General features: G+C 34.6%; 1 protein-coding gene across 1 annotated transcript; it reads right to left on the bottom strand.

The window, feature by feature from the left end:
* Nucleotides 1-15515: 15515 nt before the first annotated feature.
* On the bottom strand, nt 15516-17610 carry LOC109791825 (protein PSK SIMULATOR 1). The gene has a single exon (XM_020351178.3). The coding sequence runs from the start codon at nt 17189-17191 to the stop codon at nt 15770-15772; it is 1422 nt and encodes a 473-aa protein (XP_020206767.1). The 5' UTR covers nt 17192-17610; the 3' UTR covers nt 15516-15769.
* Nucleotides 17611-22171: the final 4561 nt, after the last annotated feature.

Here is a 22171-nt window from a genome sequence, read left to right as displayed (position 1 = left end):
TTTTTGCTCCTGTAGCATAATAGAAAATGGACCTGCACATATATTTAATACTACATTAAATTTGTAATGAAAAGACTGATTCTGGTTTTCCATAATCCAACTTGGAGGAGACATGTATCATTGACTATAAAATAATCTAACACCCTTCTGAATTACGATTTAATTTTAGACTTTGACGAAAAATCAATCTTTGGACTTGACCACCAGTCTGTGACTTATTAGAAATTCATTCTCATCAGTTGTCATTTTCTTGACCTTAAGCAATTGCAGACTCATTCTTTTCCATCTTTGTGTAATGGCATATAAGCAAGCAAACTTTATCTTGAGAATTTACGTTCAAAGGTAATCTCAACAACTCAGAAAGCCCCGTTGTTATATATATATTGTGATGACTTTAATGCAAATACAAACAGATGGCCTGAATTGAACTACAGAAAACTGGACTAATAAATGCAATGAGGTGCACTCCATTGACTATTTTAAGATCTAAATCAATATTTTTGGGATCATTAACTATTAATTTTTAGTTGGTTATTTGTAAATGAGGTCACAAGCAGTGTTTAAAAAATCGGACCGAAGCGGCCGGTCGGACCGGTTGGACCGGGAACCGGTGGTCCAGCCGGTCCGAACCTTAAGTTGGATCGGTTATGCAGTCAACCCGTTTCAAACTGGATTGAACCGGTCAATTTTCCGGTTCAACCGGTGAACCGGTGGGTCAAACCGGTTCAACTACTTTTTTTTTTTTAATTTTCTTAAGGACCATAAAACCACAAAAATAATAATGAAAATTGAATCTTTTAATGGAAGAACAAAGATTCTTATTAAATATAACAATGACTACTTGTTCTAATGTATTTGTTTATATAATATACAACTTAAATAACTTTTATAGTATATTATTAATTTTATATTATATATTTAATAATATAATATATATGTGGATATTACATATATTATTTTGTGATATCAATTGCAAGCATATTATATATGTACATATTATTTATATTTTTAATTTATATTAATATACAGTTTAACATGTAATTTTTTTTATATATTTTTTACAAAATAAAAATAAAAATAATTTTAAATAAGATAGAAAAATTGAAATTTAAAATAAGATATGAATTTATTAAAATTTATAAGTATAAAATATATTTAAAATGAATATTTTTTAATAAAAATAAATAAAAACCGAATCATGCGATTTGTAACGACCCGGCTGGTCACTACACACTACACCGTACACCTGAAACCGGACAGAAAAGAACAAGTGTATACATATAGTGTTTAGAATATACATATATACATGTCCAAGTCTGACTAGATTCAAAATGTACAACAATACATCCAGAGCTGCTACACCAAGTAGCTAAAACACCAAAACATCCATAAGAAATAAGCTCTATCTGTCAGTTACCGACCTGCCACAAGCCACCAACCTATCCCTGCTCTGCTCCCATACATAGTATGATCATCGCAGTCCAAACCACATGGAAACAACAAGGGTAAGCTAGTGAAAAGAAACAACATACATATATATAAATTTAAGAATAGTAAACAGCTACAACTATTAGAACATCAATTAGCTTAACAACATCAGTTATATATATATATACATAACAACACACATCTCACATCATTCAATAATAACAACAGTACACATCGATAGATAGTAGTAAACACACAATGCGTCGTCACGCATATCAGCTCGGAGATCTCCTACAACAGCTTAGCCTTACGGCTTACAACAGCTCCTATCAGCACGGAGCACAGCATCGACTTAGCGGCTATAACAACACCACAATAGTGGCTAACAGCACCGACATAGCGGCTATAACAACACCACAATAGTGGCTAACACAGCATACAGCTCAACAACTAACAGCACAACAAAACAGCTCAACAAATTAGCATACAGCACAGCTAAGTAGTATTCAACACAACTTACTACTCACAACTCGGCTCATCATTCTAGAGCACAGCCATATTATAAATCAGCATTTAAAATCATCAATAACAGCCCAGCTCAGCACAGCGATATACATCTATTACAGCTTAACATCATATTTCAGCATTTACATCTAGTCAGCACAACATATTTATCAATTACATCTCAGCTCGGCAATTACAGCATAATTCAACAACTATCAGCATATATTAATTCAGCTCGACTCAAACAATAAAGTTTAGCATTAGCATCACATAGCACAACTCAGCGTCTTACAGGACATCTAAGCATCTTACAGCAACATACACCTAACACAGCTCAACATCATCAAACAGCAATTTCAGCTAGTCATCACATCATATTCATCGATTTCGGCTTAGTTCAGCATGAAACAATATTATCAACAAATTCAGCATATAACTTCACATCCTTATACGCGCCCGGCGCGCTCATGGTCGCGCCTGGCGTGACACAACCAGAGGGCTTCAGGGGCCAGCGCGCCCGGCGCAAGCGTGCCTGCGCCCAGCGAGACTCAGCCAGAGAGTCCAAAGCTCTCTCGCGCCTGACGCAATACCCAATTGCGCCCAGCGCAGGCCAGGCAGAGACTCCCTTGGTCTCGCGCCCAGCGTAAACCAAAATTTCGCCCAGCGCCCTCGAGGCAGAGACTCCCAAGGAGTCTCACGCCCAGCGCGACAGGGGTCGCGCTCAGCGCAGTACATCAATATCATCATTCAGCTCAATTACATTCATCATTAACAGCTTAAAACAACATGATCAACAACTTCACAATGCACAACATGTTCAACACATAATACGACCCAACCATCTTGTTTACAACTCATCTATCTTGACAACTTACTCACCCAAACAACACCAATACACCTAAGCACCTAAAACAACTTTAAACTTAACCAAATCACTAAATGTGAAATGGCAACCATCACAGCAAACAGCGCATCAGGAGTTATACTACTCCTACCATGCTCATCCTTATCTCATATGAAAGATAATCAAATTTCCTACAACTCTCATTAAGACACCAAGTCCAAATTCCTTCATCTACCTTGTTAAAAATGATGAAAACCGCAACAGCTATAACCAAAGCTGACAGCTCGACCCCTCTTCACTAAAACAGCCATAACTGGAGTTCTAAAACTCCTTTTTGGGTGATTCCAGCGCCATTGGAAATCTAACATCCAAGGCTACAACTTTCATGAAGACTATGAAGTCAATTTCGGAACTTCAAATGCGCGCTCAGCGCGTTCAAGTTCGCGCTCATCGCGTCTCAACCAGAGACCTACAGAGGTCTATTGCGCCCAGCGCGGTTCTCCCCGCACTCAGCGCGATTCACCCAGTGAGTCCCCATTTCAAGTCGCGCTCAGCGCGAAGAACTTCGCTCAGCGCGAATTCGAACAGCAACTCTCCCCAGTTCGAAAATTTCACCCAAAAACCTGCAAAATCAACTTCCCAGGCACATGCAATCGATCCAAAGCATCACATTTCCATCCTAGAACCCAAAAATACTACCTTTTCAACATGCAACAACAAATCACGGATTTCCCCAAATTTTCTCAAAAACCCCGAAACCCCCAAAAACAGGTTCTCATTCAACACAACCACGAATCAACCATCCATAAGCATCTAATGAGTTTCTAGAACTCATCCACAACCAAAAACAGCGACAAAAGAAAGAAAATTACTAGCTTCCCTTACCTCGGTGCGAGAATCCGAGCTTCCGACAAGGGAAACGGAGAAGAGAAGTGGAGAAGGGCTTGAACGGGGGAAGAGAAGGAGAGAAACGCCCACACCTCAGCAAGTTCAACCTCTGAGAATCAACACCTTGAGACAGCAAGAAGTAAAGGAAATCAATGGATGAGGCAAGGAGAAGTAAGGAGAAAGTAATGTGAAGTGAGGGAGAAGAGAGTGGAAGAGAGAAAAGGACAGCGGGTCTCACACGATTCAACTAGTGACCCACTGGTTCAACCTTTGACCCACTGACCCAGTACCTTAACCGGTTCGATGACCGGTCCGGTTTTTAAAACTATGGTCACAAGTTATGTAGGAAAAGGAACGTAATTAACAAGAAGAACGTATAATAAGGAACTCAGTTCTTTCCTCGTTCTGTTAATCTCTGCTGTTATGGAAAGAACGCACCTGTTGATTCTGAGCTTGATTTATTTGTCAAAGACTATTTATAGCGTAGAATCGCACAATTTTCTTAATTCTTATTACAAGTCAATTTCAATGTTCTTGGTCTTGGATCTGACATGTTGCACAAATTATATAAACCATGATGGTACTTGAATTAATTATCACAATGGATAAGCATTGGTAAATTACATGGAATACTATTGAAACCTTGGAGATTTTGAACATATGAAAACATTGAAAAATGTTGTGTTTGATGTAGAAACTAATAAAAGCCTTGAAATTCAAATGTAATAAACATAGAGTTATGGATCTAACTTCATTTGGCACGGTTGAAGTTGAAGAATCTAGCTTGTCAACGATGTCGTTTGCATTTTTCCAGTATCTGGTTGCCATGTTGGTGGCGGGCAAGAGGTTTACACTGTCCCTATAAATGTTAACAAAGAAGCAGAATTCTGCAAGGTAAAAGATTCTACATGATCTCTACTTATTAAATGAGACTTGCATTATTCTAACATTTCTCCCTTCAAAGCCTTTTACTGTGGCGTATGGAGCTATATATATATATATATATATATATATATATATATATATATATATATATATATATATATATTTCTTTATGCGTTTCTCCTTCCATTGAATAATTTTCAAACTCACTTGTTCAATGTATTGTTGGAAGCCAGCCCTCTATTATTGTAGACCTGTTTTATTTATCTCTTCAACTTCGGGTCCATTTTGTTTCCTATTGCTGTTTATAGTATTGGGCTTAGCCCATTCTGTTTCTTCTTATTTTCTGTTGGAACTGAATGCATATATGTGATAAAATAAAATCCTCAATAGATCAATGACTGTTGGATAACATTTCCTAAGCATTTTAAAAGAAGATAATATATTAAAAAAAAAAAATTTAAGGACTAAAATAAACTCACATATAAAATAATTTATAAAAGTTATTTCGTATCAATTTCACTATAAGCTAATTTTTAGTTTATGAAAACACTTATTATATTTTTAAAATATTTATAAAAAAGTTATCCACATAAATTTTAACTATTAAATGTTACTATTATAAGAATCGCAGGAAATGTTAGTATCACAAGAATCACAAGGAAGCCATGAAACCAATAGTAAACAACGCAATCAAAGTCATTCCCACCAAGCTCTTCCAGAGAAAATAAAATTTTTATTGTGGTTGTTGATTCACCAAGCTCTTCCAACTAACGCCTTTAGAAATCGTTGTAATCTTCAAGACTCTCCATATTGTTCAAGGTGTTCTGGTAACATTGAGACTATTCTTCATTGCATTCGTGACTGCCCCCACTCCAGAGAGCTTTGGACTAGATTGGATTTGGCTCAGAGTAATGATTTTCATATTCTTGATCCTGTGGCTTGGACTTTTAAACAACTCTCGGCAGAGGATAAAGAACTCAGAATGTTAACAATTTGGTGGGCTTGGCGCTGGCGCAATAACATGATTTTGGATTCTTCTTGTTGGTCGGTGAACTATGTAGTCAGGTGTATCTATTTGGATGCTTTGAATCTTCATTTGGCACTCTCTTCTGATTTTCAACTCACACCTACCCTATTTCCTCTTGACTCGTCCACTGTTCACTTGAATGTTGATGGTTGTTGGTTCTCTGATCAATCTCGTCTGGGCTTTGGTGGTCTAATCTGGGACGTATCAGGTCATTGGTTAGCTGGTTTCTCCGGCAATTCTTCACATGGTGATCCTTCTTTAGCTGAGTTATTGGCCATTCTGGAAGGTCTCAAGATCGCATGGCATTTGGGATTTAAAACTGTTTAATGTATGATTGACTCCATGGATATCGTACAGTCTCTTCTTCATAGAGATCAAGCTTACCTACACTCTCATGCTTCTTATCTCTTTGATATTTTCTCCTTGGTGGACAAACCTTGGACGGTGAACTTCCTTTGGATTGATAGAGACAGTAATTGCATTGCGGATGCCTTGGCAAAGCTGGGGGCCTTGTCCTCCCCTGTTTTTGAGTATTGGACGAGTCCTTCTCCATCTGTACTCAAGTGGCTTCTGTTAGATGTAGTTTCTTAGTTTCTTTGTTTCCTTTTTTGTTCCCCTCACCAAAAAAAAAAAGGTCATTCCCACCGCCCCAACTCCCAAGGCTCCATGGGTCGCGAAATTCGTTGTCGGTTCCAATTTTATCAATTGAGTTTAGGCTAGTGGGTGGGACAGACAATATTAATTTAATCTATGATGAAAAGTAATATTAATCTAATTAATGTTGAAAAATTACACAAAAATTTTTATAATTAAATTTATGAGAAACAAGATAGATGTGAAATAATAACACAGAAAATTGATAATAAAATTTAACTAATTGTGTTAATACTTTCGAGAAACACGTTATTGAAAAACGAAAAAATATAAAAAATGTTTACAAATACTTAACGCATAATTTAAATATACTCAAAATAAAATATTATTTTTTAAATTCTTCTTTTCACTCGCTCTCTCTTTCTTTCTCCTAGTTAAAATTGTTTTCCATAATTATAACAGTATTATTTATACATGCATGTAAAATTCATGTTCCTTTTATCTTGTTTTCCTATTTTCATATATTCCTCTTCTTTTTTTTTTTTTTTTTTTTACAAAGGAATGTGCGTTTCCATGTATTTTCTTTTTAATGATTAAGTCTAACAATTAATTTAATAATTATCTAATTAATGAAAAATTACTAATAAAATATTATTTTAATATAATAACTGTAGTAACCCAATTTCGTCCGGGAAATGTCAATTTTTGTTTAAAAAAAATAAAAAAAAGGTATATTCAAAAAAGAATAAAAAAGACAAAAATATAGAAGCCAAATGTAACACCTCATTTTTATATTTTTACGGAGGGTAATTTAGTAATTTTAATATGATTTTAGAAGCCCAGAACGGGCGGTTCCAAAACTAGAACGGGCCGTTCCAACCATCTGAAAAAGTCCTAAAATTTCTAGCCCGGAACGGGCCGTTCTGGATTCAGAACCGGCCGTTCCAACCTTCCAAAAAAACCTAAATTTCTAGCTCGGAACGGGCCGTTCCAACCTTCCAAAAAAGCTAAATTTCTAGCTCGGAACGGGCCGTTCTGGATTCAGAACGGGCTGTTCCAAACTTCCAAAAAGATCTCAATTTTCAAGCCTGGAACGGGCAGTTCCAAAACTGGAACGGGCCGTTCCAACCTTACAAAAAACCTTAAAATTTCTAGCCAGAACGGGCTGTTCCCACAACTAGAACGGGCCGTTCCCAAACCAGAACGGGTCGTTCCCAAAATGGAACGGGCCGTTCCGAAAATGGCCGTTGTGAGTAAAATTGCCACCCCGGAACGGGCCGTTCCGGTCCCTCCAGAAAGTCTATAAATAGCGGCCCTTACCTACACACACCCACACGCACATCTCCACCTTGGACCAGAGGGGACCCAAAGGAAGAGACCAACAAGTTACCGCTACTGTAGCAAAGAATTGTGAGTATATTAAACTCATTTCTTTTATTTATTTTTATATCTGTCAGTAGTTCTTATTTAAATTCAAAATGTGATTAAATACCAAAATATAGTGTTACAATATTTAATGTAAATATCTGGAATTATTGTATCAAAATTTTATTGGAGGAATGGTTAACTAGATGTGACATCTTTTTAACCTTTGAATTTAAAGTACAAGTTGTGACAGCTTATCTTTAAATTTTTCTTCCAAAAAATGAAAATGTCCAACCAAGAAATTTTTTAATCACAACATCTATAACAATAATTATAATTACAATTTTATTGAATTGACTTTGGTGTACACCTTGGTCAATTTTATATTTTTAGGGTGAATGAGCTTAGACAGTTCAAGAATCCTATATTTAAAAAAAGTAAATCTAATTAAAAAATATCAACACACAAATATTTTCTACCAAAGAACTACGTGACTATGATTCTTCATTACACATGAAGATACGTAGGAACAAGAACTAAATCTTGTCGAGCCAAAAAATAAAAAAATATATTATCCTCCTTTCTATATAACAATAATAATTTTAACCTTTTTTTTAATGCATAATTTAAATTAGTTAAATAAAATATATTTGATAATTTTAGTGAGATAAATATTTTATAAATTATAAATAATTAGTTTAATTAATTAAAGGTAATCGTCTTAGGACGAACGTTGTGAGGTGCTAATACCTTCCTCACACGTAATCGACTCCCGAACCCAAAAATTTGATTTTCGTAGACTATTTTCTACTTTATGGTTTTTCCAATGTTTTTTCGTAAAAAAATAATAACGTTAGTGGCGACTCCTCTTTTTCAATTTATTTTTCGCCGTCCCGTCGCAACCGAGGTTGCTACAATAATGTATGTGATTTAAAATACTTAAAATTATAGAGAGTTGTCTAGTAACTATTCTTTATGAGTTACTTAATATTTGCATATGTAGAGTTAAAAGAAATAAAATAATATTGAAGAGAGAAAAAACATATTTGTAAATTAAGCAACTTGTTGAAAGAAACATGCATTAGAATGAAAACTAGATGAATATATTAGGTGACGTATATGAATTTATTTAAAAAGAAAAAGTCAGTCATTGATTTTATTTTTTTTTATATTTTATTTTTGATAAAAGTGAGTCATTGATTTGAATAATATTATAAATTTTTTTAACAATTAATAATTTGGAGTTAACTGCATATACAAATTTTTGTTTAAAAAAAAAAGTTGGGTTGTGGAAATAGAAAAAAAAAAAGTGTGAGAACTGATAATAACATGGGTCCATATAGTGTATTACCTATTCTTAGTAAGTTGGAATTGGGAAGCACATAACCCAGTTTCACCATGTGGTGACACTTAGTTTTTTTATATTTTATTTTATTTTAATTTATGACTAGGTTTCCTTTTTATTATGAGCTGTATTTAGTAAAAGTGGCTTATAATAAATTCACTGAAATTTCATTAGTTTAGTTAAAAGTTTATAAGTAATTTCAGAGGGTGAAAAAATTGAAAGCTTAAAAGCAGCGGGTTGAATTGATAAACTAACTGATAAATAAAAAATGATATAAAACAATTTTTATAATGAGAGTGAAAGAAAGATAAAATAGTCAAAATAATTTATAAATTAAAATGGGTAAAAAATATCCGAATAAATTAATGAGCATTAAAAAAAATACTTAGAACTTATAAGTTATAGATTATTTTAAATAACTTATAAGGTTCTAAAATAAATTTGCATAAATTAATTTTTATATTAAACAAATTTATTTTAATCAAACTATTTTAATTAAAGGAACTTATAAATTTCTAAAACTTGACAAACACACTTTATGCATAAAATTTATAAATTCTTACAAATGTCATGCATATAATTCTCTTTGCGAAGTAAATACTTACAAAGCAAAATCTTTCAAACTTTTATGTTTTTGCAAAAAGTGGGCACATAAATAGTATATAGATGTCATTCATATAATTGTCTTTGTTTATTGACAAGGTACAACTTAGTTGATGAATAATTAATTTTTTTTTAAATATATGGATAAATATTTAATTTTCTAATCATGTATGTGAAAACTATTTTATTAATAAAAGCAAAATATACTTAGATGATTTGTACAATTCAAACTAGATTTTCTCATAATCAAGGAGAATATCTTCATTTAAAAAAAAAAATGTCTTCTGGTTTGCAAATTATACCTGTAACGACTCGGCAGGTCACTACACTCATCATCACAGTACACCGGAAACTCGAGACAGGATAGAACGAGTATATAAATATAGTGTCTAGAATATAAGTATATACAATGTCCTACATCCGACTAGAGTTAGAGTGTAGAGTACAAAATACATCCAAAACCACTATATCAAGTAGCCGTAACAAAACAAAACAAAACATCCATAGGAGTCAGCTCCGCCTACCAGTTGCAGACTCACCACTATCCACCACCTAACCCTGCTCTGCTCCCATACATAGTATGATCATTGCAGTCCAACCACATGGAAACAACAGAAGGGTAAACTAGCATAAAAAGAAACAACATATAGAAAGATTTAAGTAATATAAACAACTACAACTATCAACACTTCATCAACATACATCCCATCGGTTTTTCAACATGATTATCAAAGAGCATACAATGCGTCGTCACGCATATCAACTCGGAGATCCCCTACAACAACTCAGCCTTACGGCCTACAACAATTCAGCCTTGCGGCCTACAACAACTCAGCCTTGCGGCCTACAACAACTCAGCCTTGCGGCCTACAACAACTCAGCCTTGCGGCCTACAACAACTCACATCAATATTCCAGCACAACATACTTATACATCTCAACATATCAACTCACAGTTCAACAAATCAGCCACAACATAACCTCACTTCTCAACACATTCATCAGATACAATTTAATATCAAAAATAACTTTATCTGCTATACATCATTTCATAACCTTCTATTTCAATTCAACTCAGCACAAAATTTCATACACGAACATCCCTTCTCCGCGCCCGGCGCACACGTGGCTGCGCCCAGCGCAACGCAACCAGAGAGCACCAGGGGGCCAGCGCGCCCAGCGCATGCATGCACGCGCCCAGCGGGACTCAACCAGAGAACCCAAGACTATCTCGCGCTTAGCGCAATAGTCCTTGCGCCCAGCACTGGTTGGGCAGAGACTCAAGGAGTCTCATGCGCCTGGCGCACCAAAACCCGTGCCCAGCGCGGGGAAGGCAGAGACCTCCCTTGGTCTCGCGCCCAACGCAATTTAAATTTGCGCTCAGCGCCCACAAGGCAGAGACTCCTGAGGAGTCTCACGCCCAGTGCAACTAGGGGCGTGCTCAGCGCCCAAAAGAAAAACCAAAACCTGCCACAACTGGTATCGCGCCCAACGCGGTCCAAGTCACGCCCAGCGCGGGCCAGCCAGAGACCCACATTCTCAAGCGCGCTCAGCGCACTCATCATTGCGCTCAGCGAGCTTGGCCAAATGGGGTCTCCTGGTGGCCACGCGCCCAGGCGCGAAGAACTGCGCTCAGCGCGAAGCTCAGCAGCAGCCAACCATTTTCGAAAAAACTCTTCAAACAATCTGCAAAACAACCAGAAACTTCACATGCAATCGGTTCGAATCACTACAAATTCATCCAAGAGTCCAAAAATACCACCTTTTTCAACATGCAACAACAAATCAAGGATTTTCCCCCAAAATTTCTCAACACCCCGAAACCCCAAACAACAAGTTTCTCTTAATCCAGCCACGAATCAACCATCTACAAGCATCCAACGAGTTTCTAGCACTCATCCACACCCAAAAATAGCGAAAAAGAACGAAAATACTAGCTTCCCTTACCTCTGGTGAAGATTCCGAGTTCCGGGAAGCTTTGAACGGAGGAGAAAAGAGAACTAATGAACTTCGAATGCAAGAGGAAGGAGAGGGGATCCCGACACCGGCTAGCACACCTCACAACTCAGCACCACCACCTTGAGTTCAAATAAGGAGAGAAAAGAGTTTTAGAGGATTGAAGAAAAGAGGCTTCAGTTCAAAATGAGAGGGAGAGGGTGAGGTCTTATGGAAGAAAGGAAAAGTCAGAAAAAGGGTCTCACAATACCTTACATATATAGTGGCGATTTTTATCCGTATCTTAAATAAATAAATAAATAAATATAAATATATATATATATATATATATATATAATCAATCCTTATATATTAAATACAAACTGCTATTTTGTATCATAATATTTTTAGAGATTTTTTTAAAAAAAAGAGTTCGTAAATTTTTAAAAACTTTTTTTATCAAATTTAATTTTTATTTATCATAATTATTTATGAATTAAATATTAATATTTTTAATAATTTATAAATAAAAATAAATTTTTATTTTAATATAAATTATATATTTAAAAAAATTACTTATATAAACTTTAAATATAATATTTTTTATATATGTAATTTATTATAAGTTTTAATTATATATAATATGTTTGTATATATTACCTATGCTGAAATACTAGTTTTTTTTTTGTTAAAAGTGCTCTACTTTGGTGCATAAATAAATGAGTACCTCTGTATATATGTTTGGAGTTTGGACATTGAAATGAGGATCTTGTGTCTGAGTTTGTGCAAAATCTTGTGATTTTTTTTATTTTGTATTAATATGTTAAAATTTTTATCTTAGACTAACCTGATTCATCCAAGAGATAAGTAAACTTTCAACGACAACCCTGTGATTTATCTCCACTTCTTATATGTAACACATAAAATAACCAAAAATATGCGACCCTTTGGAAAACTGGCCAGAATCAAAGAGGAAAAATAGAGAGAGAAAAGAGAATTTGGGCAAAGTTTGATTTTCATAGAGGAACCAATGAAATATTAAGAAAAGAAATGTTATTGAGCATGTGGCTGAAATGTTATTGAACATGAGTAGTTGGTGTTGGTGCATTGAGATATGAAAAATTGGATTGGATTCATACAAGCTGTTCTTCTTTTCTTTTGGTCCACCACTGCACTGCATGGGGACAAACGCAATCAATTTAGGTCAAATGCCTTCTCATACATCTCCACTCTCCAGCTCCTTCATCGATCAATGCAATTTCATAACTCTTTTTATTTTGCAAATTCACAGATCTTTATTACATTAGTTATTGACATAATGTGTCATCTTTATTTTGATTAACTACTCATATTCATGGTTATTTATAAAGTGAATATGAAAATTAGGGTTGTTTGAGAAGATTGATTTGGATTAGTTATGAGCCACAATTCCATCCAATTTAAAAGTCATATCAATTTGCGAGTCAATTTAGTTTGGATGACTTTCTTAAAAAAAATTAAAATAAAATCGATAAAATGTTTCAATTAATTTGGATAATTCGGTCTTTATCAATATTTTGATTTCTATTATTAGATATGTTTGGTTTCAAATAATTATTGATGCCTTATTTCTTATATGAATAAGAATGAAAGGGAAAAAAATGCCTTATTTCATTATTAGCACTTCTTCATCATGTATCTAGAGATTAGTTTCATACTTATTTAGTAAATTAATTAGTTGAAGTTCGGAAACACCAAAATTACTAAAACATTAAACACATATAACTTAAATGTGAAATATATGTCAATGCAGCACAAAACACATGAATTAAAAAAATTGATTTGATTTGGATCATTTTGATTATTGTAAACAATATAAACACAATATTACAACCAATATGATCTAATTAATTATATAAAAAGTCATTTAAAGAGATTTGATTTTGATCTGTTTACATTTTTTCTTTTAGTCAAATCTTGATGAAAATTAAAGAGAGGGAAAAAAAAATATAATATACGAAGTATATAAAATGAGAAAAATACTTATATAAGAGTGAGAGGAAAGAAATGTAAACCATACAATTATGCATAGATGGTTAGGAGATGTGAATTTTTCTTTTTCAAAGAATCATGTTATCATTAAATAACTTTTAATCTCAATCATTCATGTATAACTAGTTGATTCAGGTTTAATTTTTTTACTTGTTATAAATACTCCTCTAATGCATATACATGACATATCAACTAAGAATGTGAGAGGTGAAAAGAGATAGTCTTAATTATATGATTATAGGTGATAGTTGAATTTGTTCTCTCATATCCCACATTTTTACTTGATATGTTCTTATATTATTATATGAAATATATATAATGGCTTTTTTTTTTTTTTTTCTCTTCCTACGAGAGTAAAATGGGTAATTTTTTATGGTATTATCATGCATCAAGTTGGTGGCATTTACTATATGTATAGTAGACAAATTGATCTAGTTGTTAGTTTGAGGTGCGTGTATGACTAATCGGAAAAAGATCCCACATCCACATGAAAGGATAGGGAACAATGGAAACTAATAAAACATCCAAAGGATATCAACAACTTGTTTCATGCCAAGACGATGGGGGACTGCCCTCACATCGTTAATAACACCATTCTCCTGTCCTCGCCAATAATTTAATCAAATCATTGATTACATGCATATTTATTAGTATATTTTTTAAACATGATCATTTTTTAAGTTTTCTCAAGAAAAAAAACTGATGAAAGAGAAAATATATATTATTTTTCAAAATAAACTTACTAAAATATACATTAAATCAAATGACTTGATAACATTTTTGTAATTTAAGATTTTTTTATTTCTATACAAGGTGATCTGGTAGGAATGATTTCTACCTCTTCATCTCGAGTTTTTTATTTATTTTTTTTATTTATCAGTAAAGCAGATTATATTGATATTAAGTCTTTATGCATCTATCCAAATTCTTCAGGACAAAATTTATTTTTTTAAGCCTAATTTACTGACATAAACTGAGCTTATTATTAAATAATTATGATTCATTAACGATCAATTACGAAACAATACTGATTTCATTTGGAGGAATTTTATGGAAAACTAAAATTTGAATCCAATTATACCATGTATGGTTAATTGGCTAAAAAGATGATTATTCGCATCAAATAACTGTTCTGATAATTTAATTAGGCCCTTATTCTCATTACAAATTACTTTAGAAACCAAGCTCGGTTATAGCTTCGGGAGTTTACGATATCCATAACTTCTGTTTAATAAATCCCTATCGATTGAGTTTTTAATAATGTATCTCAGAATCTTGAATTTCTTTTTACTACTTTTCTATTGTTTTTTTTATCAATTATTTTTTGTCGTCGAAATGATTAACTCCCATTTTTTTACACCAATAATGTAGATTTTTAAAGTGAGGCGCAGTAAGTAGAGTATAAAAGGTGAAATTATAACTGAGTGGTGCACTTTATCAATGGCTAAGATAAAAGATATTATGTAATAAACAATTATATATATGTTAAAAATTGCAAAACTACAAATATGTTGTTTTGACATAAATCTACGTATACTTTATTTTTTAAAAAAAGCATTCTTTATTAATAGAGTTAAATAAATCCCTATGCAAAAAATGAGTTTCTTTTCGTCATGCTTCGAACTATTTAATCATGTTAAGTATGATAAAAACGACTTTTTGAGTGTTTTATTTTTAAAAAAAAATCTCAACCTTTTTCTCTTAGAAAAACGCATAAAAACGGCCGTATATAAAAGCTGTGGGAACAAAAGAGCGGAAAAGTGTCTCCTCAGTTGGGAAAAATTGAAGTCTGGCTATATATTAATTAATACAAACTCAAGTATCCGAATATTACGGGACCCATTCTGGCAAGTTTTTTAATATGAAATTAATGCCTTTCCAAGATATGAAAAGATCGAGTATAATTAGTAGTTTATCAATTATCACTCACCACATGAAGCACACAGAGTTGAATCAGCAGGAATTAGTGGTGCAGCCACAAACAGCATTAACTCCGCCAATATAAACACGTTTCATGGTCAAATTATAATTGAACACGGAATATTTTCTCATCATGAAGAAGGCCAATTCATTTCTCAATTCTCAGAGATCGATTTCACTAAAAAATCATTCATCATTTACAGACACTGATATTCCATTTACAGTAGCCGGGTTAGAAGCAAAACAAACAAACCCTGAAGGACCTCATCGATCACATGATTCAAATATATATCTAAAATCAACCCCCCATGACTAAAATGAAATTCCAAGAGACAAAATTCGAGCCCCTTTGTAAGTAAAAGAAAGTAATGATGTAATGATATAATGATATATTTCCCTCATTAAGTGGGTTTGTGCAAATTTAACAACAACCCATGAGAATTGGCGCATTCAAAGAAAGCCTTAGCAGTCATCTCCCTCTCAAACCTCCAAATATAGTTCAACCCCACGAGCAACTCAGTGATGGCAGCCTCAGTCTTGTCCTTATTTGCAAAGAACAAAGTCTGCAACAGCAACACATTGGTCTTGGGCACCAAGTTGTGCTGCTCAAAGCTCCTCTCACTCTGCCACTTGATCATGTTATGAGCCAAGGGTGACAACCACCCCAATATCCTCCCCAACGCCTCTCTCCATTCCCCAGCAAGCACAGGATCACTCGCACAAAACCCCACCCCTCTCAACCTCCCCCTCAAACCCCACCTTATGCTCCTCGGCAACATCCCATACAAGTCATCCCTTGCATCCACCCCAACCAAATGTGGCGACTTTATCATCTTCTCCATCACTATGATCAAATTCCCATAGTGCAAAGCCAACCCTGCAGCACCCAAAGTACTCTCCGGTGCCTTCAACAGCTTTGAGTTGCTCTCAAAAAACCCACTCCCCAATCCCAAATCCAAATCACCCTCTTTCTTATCCCCGTCAAGCTTCGAACTTTCTTCCAAATTAGGGTTTTGGTCAGATGGATAAACAGTGGCTGAAGCTGACAACGTGCGAGACAAAGAAGGAACACAATGCCCAATTCCGAAGACAACCTTAATCCTTGCTAAAACAGTGAAACTGAACCTCACGAGTAAGATAACAACGCTGTCGAAGCTTCTACTCCACAAAGATCTCTCCTTTAGATCCTTCACTTCTTGTTTCTGCCAAAAGATTTTCTGCTGAAGCTCGTACAGTTTCTGCTGGTCTTTGCTCCCGACGTTGCCGTCGGCGTGGTTCAACGCTTTTCGGAAGGTTGTTTCCATCACCGTGAGGTCCTCCATTTCGCGGTAGAGCGTTGCCGTGAGCGTCACGTAACGCTCCATTTTCTTCAGCTTAGACTCGGTTTCCTTTGGGCCCGAGAGGGCCCACCCGTTCGGGTCGCGGCCCGAGTCTGCGAACTCGAGAAAGGCCCGGTGGAAGGCCCGCAGGGCGGGGTCCTCGCAGCGAGCGCTGAGCCGAGTCACCGAGTTGGCAACGACTCGGAGCGACTCGGCGAACTCGGCGCAGGCGAGCCCGAGGAGGAAGGACTCGTCGTTGGAGATGATCTTCCGCACGCCCTCGAGGTTGACAGCGTCGTTGCGGATGCGGACGATGGTGGCGTCGGAGAGCGAGTGCCAGAGGTGGAGGAGCTTGGACATGACGCCGGCGATTTCGAAGGCCAAAACGCCGACGTTTGGTTTGGCCTTGAAGGAGGGTTTCTTCTTGAGAAGCTTCGGAGGGACCGAGTCGAAGCTGTTTGATAAAGCGGTTTTGACCTTGACGAAAAGCGTTTCGAGGGCCATGGTTTGGGTTTGAGGCGAGGTTGTGGGTGGTTTGAGCTAGAGCACCATGTGTTTGAGAAAATGTATATTAGAAAAGTGGGAGAGAGAAATAATTGAGGAGTGGGGAGGTTTTGTGCAGAGCGATGAGGATAAAAGAGAAGAGGATTGAAAATGGTAGAGAGGCTCGTGGGGTGTTTGTGTTTGTGTTTGTGTTTGGGTTTGATCAAGAGATTAATACAAGAGAGAAAAAAAGTGAGTGAGGTTAAAGTATTTAAAACCACATGCAGTGGCAGGTTGTATTTCTGGTTTAAGATTCAATCGCTCTAGAAGCGCGTGGAACAGTCTTAACCTATGATTATCGAGCTTCAAGCTCCTCCAATTTTATGCTTTGGTTTTTACTTCGTGGGGTTTTTAGACGCTGGGTTGTTGAATTATTGATATAGTTGTTGGTAAAGGAAACTTTTCTCTTGTGTTTGGATGCAAAGAAACACTTTTGTTTAAATGCTGTTGTATTCTTTTAGGATTGAGGAGGGTCATGTCATTATTGGTGCCCCTTTTCTTTTCAGCTATTAATTTATAAAAGCAATTGGTTTTGTTGTTATTGTTTTGTTTGTCACATTAATGCCCTAAAATTAAGAACTGCGATTCTCTCTCAGCTCTCACATGATGCACATTATAATAAGGAATAAAATGATATTTGAGAGGGTGGTGACTGGTGACTGATAATTTATGGCTTGTGAAATATATGCTCTAGTGTCGAAATAAAAGTCGGTATTCATTGGTCCAAAGATCCGTCATCAATTCCATTGACTGGTACTATTTCTTAAATCTTTATAATTAGAGGTCCATGGTTCACTTATGGCAATTTCAATTATTTAAGATTGTGAGATCATCATTGAGAATAAAACCAGGTAGAGATATAGTGATCTCTCACGATAATTTTGTTGGCATTACACATCATATATTTAGAAATAATGAGTATAAAAAACGGGAAATTCATTATGAAAATTAGCTATACCACCCAATGTAACATAATCATTTATGTGTTTATAATTATTCTCTAAATCAAATGAGCATAGAATATTCCCATAGCTAGCTAGCATGCATGTGCCTATGAATTCTACGTTGACTGGTTATTTACCATATGAATGACACAAAAAATATTGTCAATATACCAGTAACCAGTTATAATTCCGTTCTCTTGTTTAATTCCCTGAAATGTTTTCGTTGGAACTGTAATCAAGAAACAAGAAGAACTATTATTATCTTATCCCATAATGTATCTCTTCCATTTTTTAAGGAAACTATTTTTTCCATTCTTTAGTTTCCCATATATACCCGTTATATAAATCTGGATTGTCCTATGAATCCAATATATGTTGGCGTGTGAAGTTCAACGTATAAGAAGTTTTCTGTCTGAACGAGATTCGTTTGAAATACTATTTTGTATGTATCAAACAATTATGTGCATTCCAAGCAAGTAATGTCAATTGCTAAAAACAGAAAGCAGTGGTGTGACTTGTGAGTGCGTTTTGTGTGAATAATTAGTGGATCAGGTTTGACTTGGAATAGTTACTAGAGGACCAGATATATGTGGAGGAAGGTGGTAGAAACATGTAGATAGTGGCGTGTGCCTAAGAGAACGATATTTTCCTAACATATATAGCATATATAGACTTTTATATATATGGTGCATATTAACTTTAGATAGTGGAAATAATATTACCCCTCTACCACGGTCTTGGGGAACTAGATCACTCATTCACATCACGTGGTTAGTGGGAAGAGTGGGTTGGTCGGATATTTGATATTAGAGGCCATCCAATGCTAGCTAGCTCTTAGGATTTTTGTGTAAACCACTTTTTATTAAGCATTTTGGGAGCTTGGAATGGAAAATTAATTGGTGGTCACTATGTATTTTCTAAGATTAGGATGAAGCAGGAGAAGAATGAATTAATTAGGATATAAAAGACGTAGATGGAGTCCAAATTAAAAGGGTTATTTATTTTTTCAACCTTTGCCTTAACTTTAGCCAACCAATGGAAGGGCAATGGAGGATTTGTTTGTTGCGTTGTCGGAAAATGAATAAGCAGCCATGAGCCCATTCTGCATTGATATTGGTGCTTTTAAAAAGCAAACTCATGCATTCCTTCACCCTTGGCCTTGCTTGCTCTCCCTTATTTTAACTTTGTAATAATTTTTCTCTTCTGCTCTTGCAAAGACAGGCTGCTACTTCTATTATTATATCCTTTCATCACCCTTTTGCACATGGGGGAAAATTTTGGAACATAAAAGGTAAAAATAAAAGAGCCTTACATTACAGTGTTGGACTTATTGGGATACGCAACAGCAATTTTAATTTCTTTTGGAGATCGACTTTAGTTCGTGCTCATCTTACATTTATTTACTCACCGTGATATTCTATATTTCCCTCGATTCAATGGCATTCAATATGTCCATTTGCGTGAAACAAGTGGAGAGAGACAGAGAGGAAAAATAATCTTTAAACACTCGAGTGTGCTATTTGACACCTAATCAAAGAGAGAGAGAAAAGAAAATTATTATAAATATATGAGATGTGATAAGAAGATAAAAATATAGAGATATATAAATGAATGTTTATATCTTATACATATTTTTTATTTTGCTTAAATGATTCAGTATTTTTACTCTTTAGTTAAAGACATTCGTCCTGAGATACATCCTTATCAAACAAAAATAATAACATTTTTTTATATTATTTTAAATGATTTTTTAAGTTAACCCGCAGGCGAAAGCACATGGATATGCAGCGAAGGAAAAAGAAAAAAAAACTTGTTAAATCCTAGAGAAATATATAGCTGTTAAAGAGAATTTTGGGGGAAGGAAACCTCCCAATCCCATTGTTCTTGGAACCATTGACTTTAAGCTTGAATATTGTAACACGTGTCATGTGGCAAATGGCTAATGAAGCTAATCTTGTTTAGCAATCCTAAACTGATTCATTGTGACCTTCATAAATATTTGTCAATTAGTAACGATAATGAGAAAAGGGAGGATTGAAGTTAGGGATAGTGTTTGAGAAAAAAAGAACATGGGTTTAACATTGTCTTTTTGTATGTATGCAACGAACCAGCATCTCAATTGCGCACAATCTAGGAAGATATTGGATTCTCTACCGATTGTGTCAAGTACCCAAGTACATCTTTACCTTATTAATTTAAGACAAGCATTGTGAAACACATAATTAATGGCCCATTAACAATATAATGAGCATCAAATCCCACAAAAAGTAAAAAGGAAGCAAAAAGAAATATTCTTAAATAGGAGCTAGGTTAACGAAAGAGCTAGCATTACAGACCCACTTTTATCATATATGTAGTAATGTACAACGAAGGAAGTTTCCTAATTAGCTGTAGGAATCTTCCTGAATTGAGAACCAAAAAGTCTCATCACGATCATAGTCACTTGTGTATTTAGTTAAATAAAAAATTTAATTATTTTTAACCAAGTTATTTGATAAGCATTACGCATATTGAGATATTAATAATGCATGCTAGTGTGTGAATGTCCTTTGAAGAGTAAATCCAGCTTTCAATTATATGAAAATAAATGTCCTTTGAAGCCATTAGTGGAGGTTTCTTTGTTTTCATATTATGCTTATCTTTTATATATACTTTGCAGTTTGCAATTAAGCACACAACATTATTCAATGCATGCACCAACAAAGTTTGAAAAGGAGGTGTAGTAGTGTGTGCAATTCATGCGACCATTCTAATCTAGTTCCAAGCGTGGGGTTACATAGCAAGCACATTCGTTGCTAATTATTCATAATCACACAAAAGGGTGCATATTCGTTGCACCATGCGAACATCCTAAGCGTGGGGCTATATATAACAAGCATGCATGCTGGCTTGCTTGCTTGCACGCTAGCATGCCACGAATAACACCAATTCCTCAAACAAAAAATTATGGGGCAAAGTGTCTTTTTTTAGGAGGGTGGTCAAAAACAGCTACTATGAGTTCATTACATATCTACATATATGTACATATATGCCGTGCAAAGCGTGAATACTATAATTGGTGAAGATGGAACTGTGAAGTTTGCTATCATAATGGGTGATGATACATACATGATGTCACTTTGGTTCCGAAGAACACCTTTATAACCTTCTTGATTACTCTAATTTCCAGAGCGATGGATTCAAGTGGGACAGGGAAAAAACGAGTGTTTGAAAAGTCACGTACGCACAATCAAAGCTAATATGGGTGTGAAAGGTTTTTTTTTTTTCATATATATATTTTTTAATCTATAAATACAGTCACAATATCCTAAAATTGACACAAAAGATTATTCTATGTTTATAAAGTGTAATTTTTGCTGATTAGGTATTATTTTAATACAAATAAAAATTAAATTCGAGATCATCAGTTCAACCTTATATCTCAAGACAAATGTTATAATCATTAGATCAGTAGACTCACCAAGTGTGAAAGATAAAGATTAATTTGGGCATGAGAGGGACTTTCCATGGACGAATAATAAAGTCTTGGCCAGGACTTGTTTTTAAGCATTTTATTTTCTTATTCCATACTTTCGGCTCGAGGAAATCTAGTTGATGAGTGTATATCTTCCAGGCTGCAGGTCAAATTTAGTTTATTAATTGGCCACTATCATTATATAGTTAGTTAAGAGCTTTATAGATAATTAATTTTTGAGGTGATACATATATTGTTTCAAAAATTCTAGATTTATAGGACACCCATCATTTATAGTTAACACTTTATACAAATTGAGTGAAATCAAATTATTCGAAAAATAATTTTTAATATAATTATTTCTTAATAATTATTAATATATATTAAATTTTAATAATTTAATCATTGAATTAATTTTTTTATTAAATAAATCAAGTATACAACTTTTCATAAAGTTTAAAAAATATTTCAATTTTTAGTAAATAAGTTTAAATTGACATGTAATATTTTTTAAAAAACATAAATAAATGTTGATTATAGGAT

Source organism: Cajanus cajan, chromosome 7 (assembly GCF_000230855.2).
Source record: "Cajanus cajan strain Asha chromosome 7, NIPB_CcT2T_4, whole genome shotgun sequence".
Taxonomy (NCBI): Eukaryota; Viridiplantae; Streptophyta; class Magnoliopsida; order Fabales; family Fabaceae; genus Cajanus; species Cajanus cajan.
This window is presented reverse-complemented; position numbering and strand designations above follow the sequence as displayed.

Excerpts from the sequence above, each read along its gene's own strand:
- LOC109791825 (XM_020351178.3), bottom strand. The coding sequence starts at position 17,191 with ATGGCCCTCGAAACGCTTTTCGTCAAGGTCAAAACCGCTTTATCAAAC.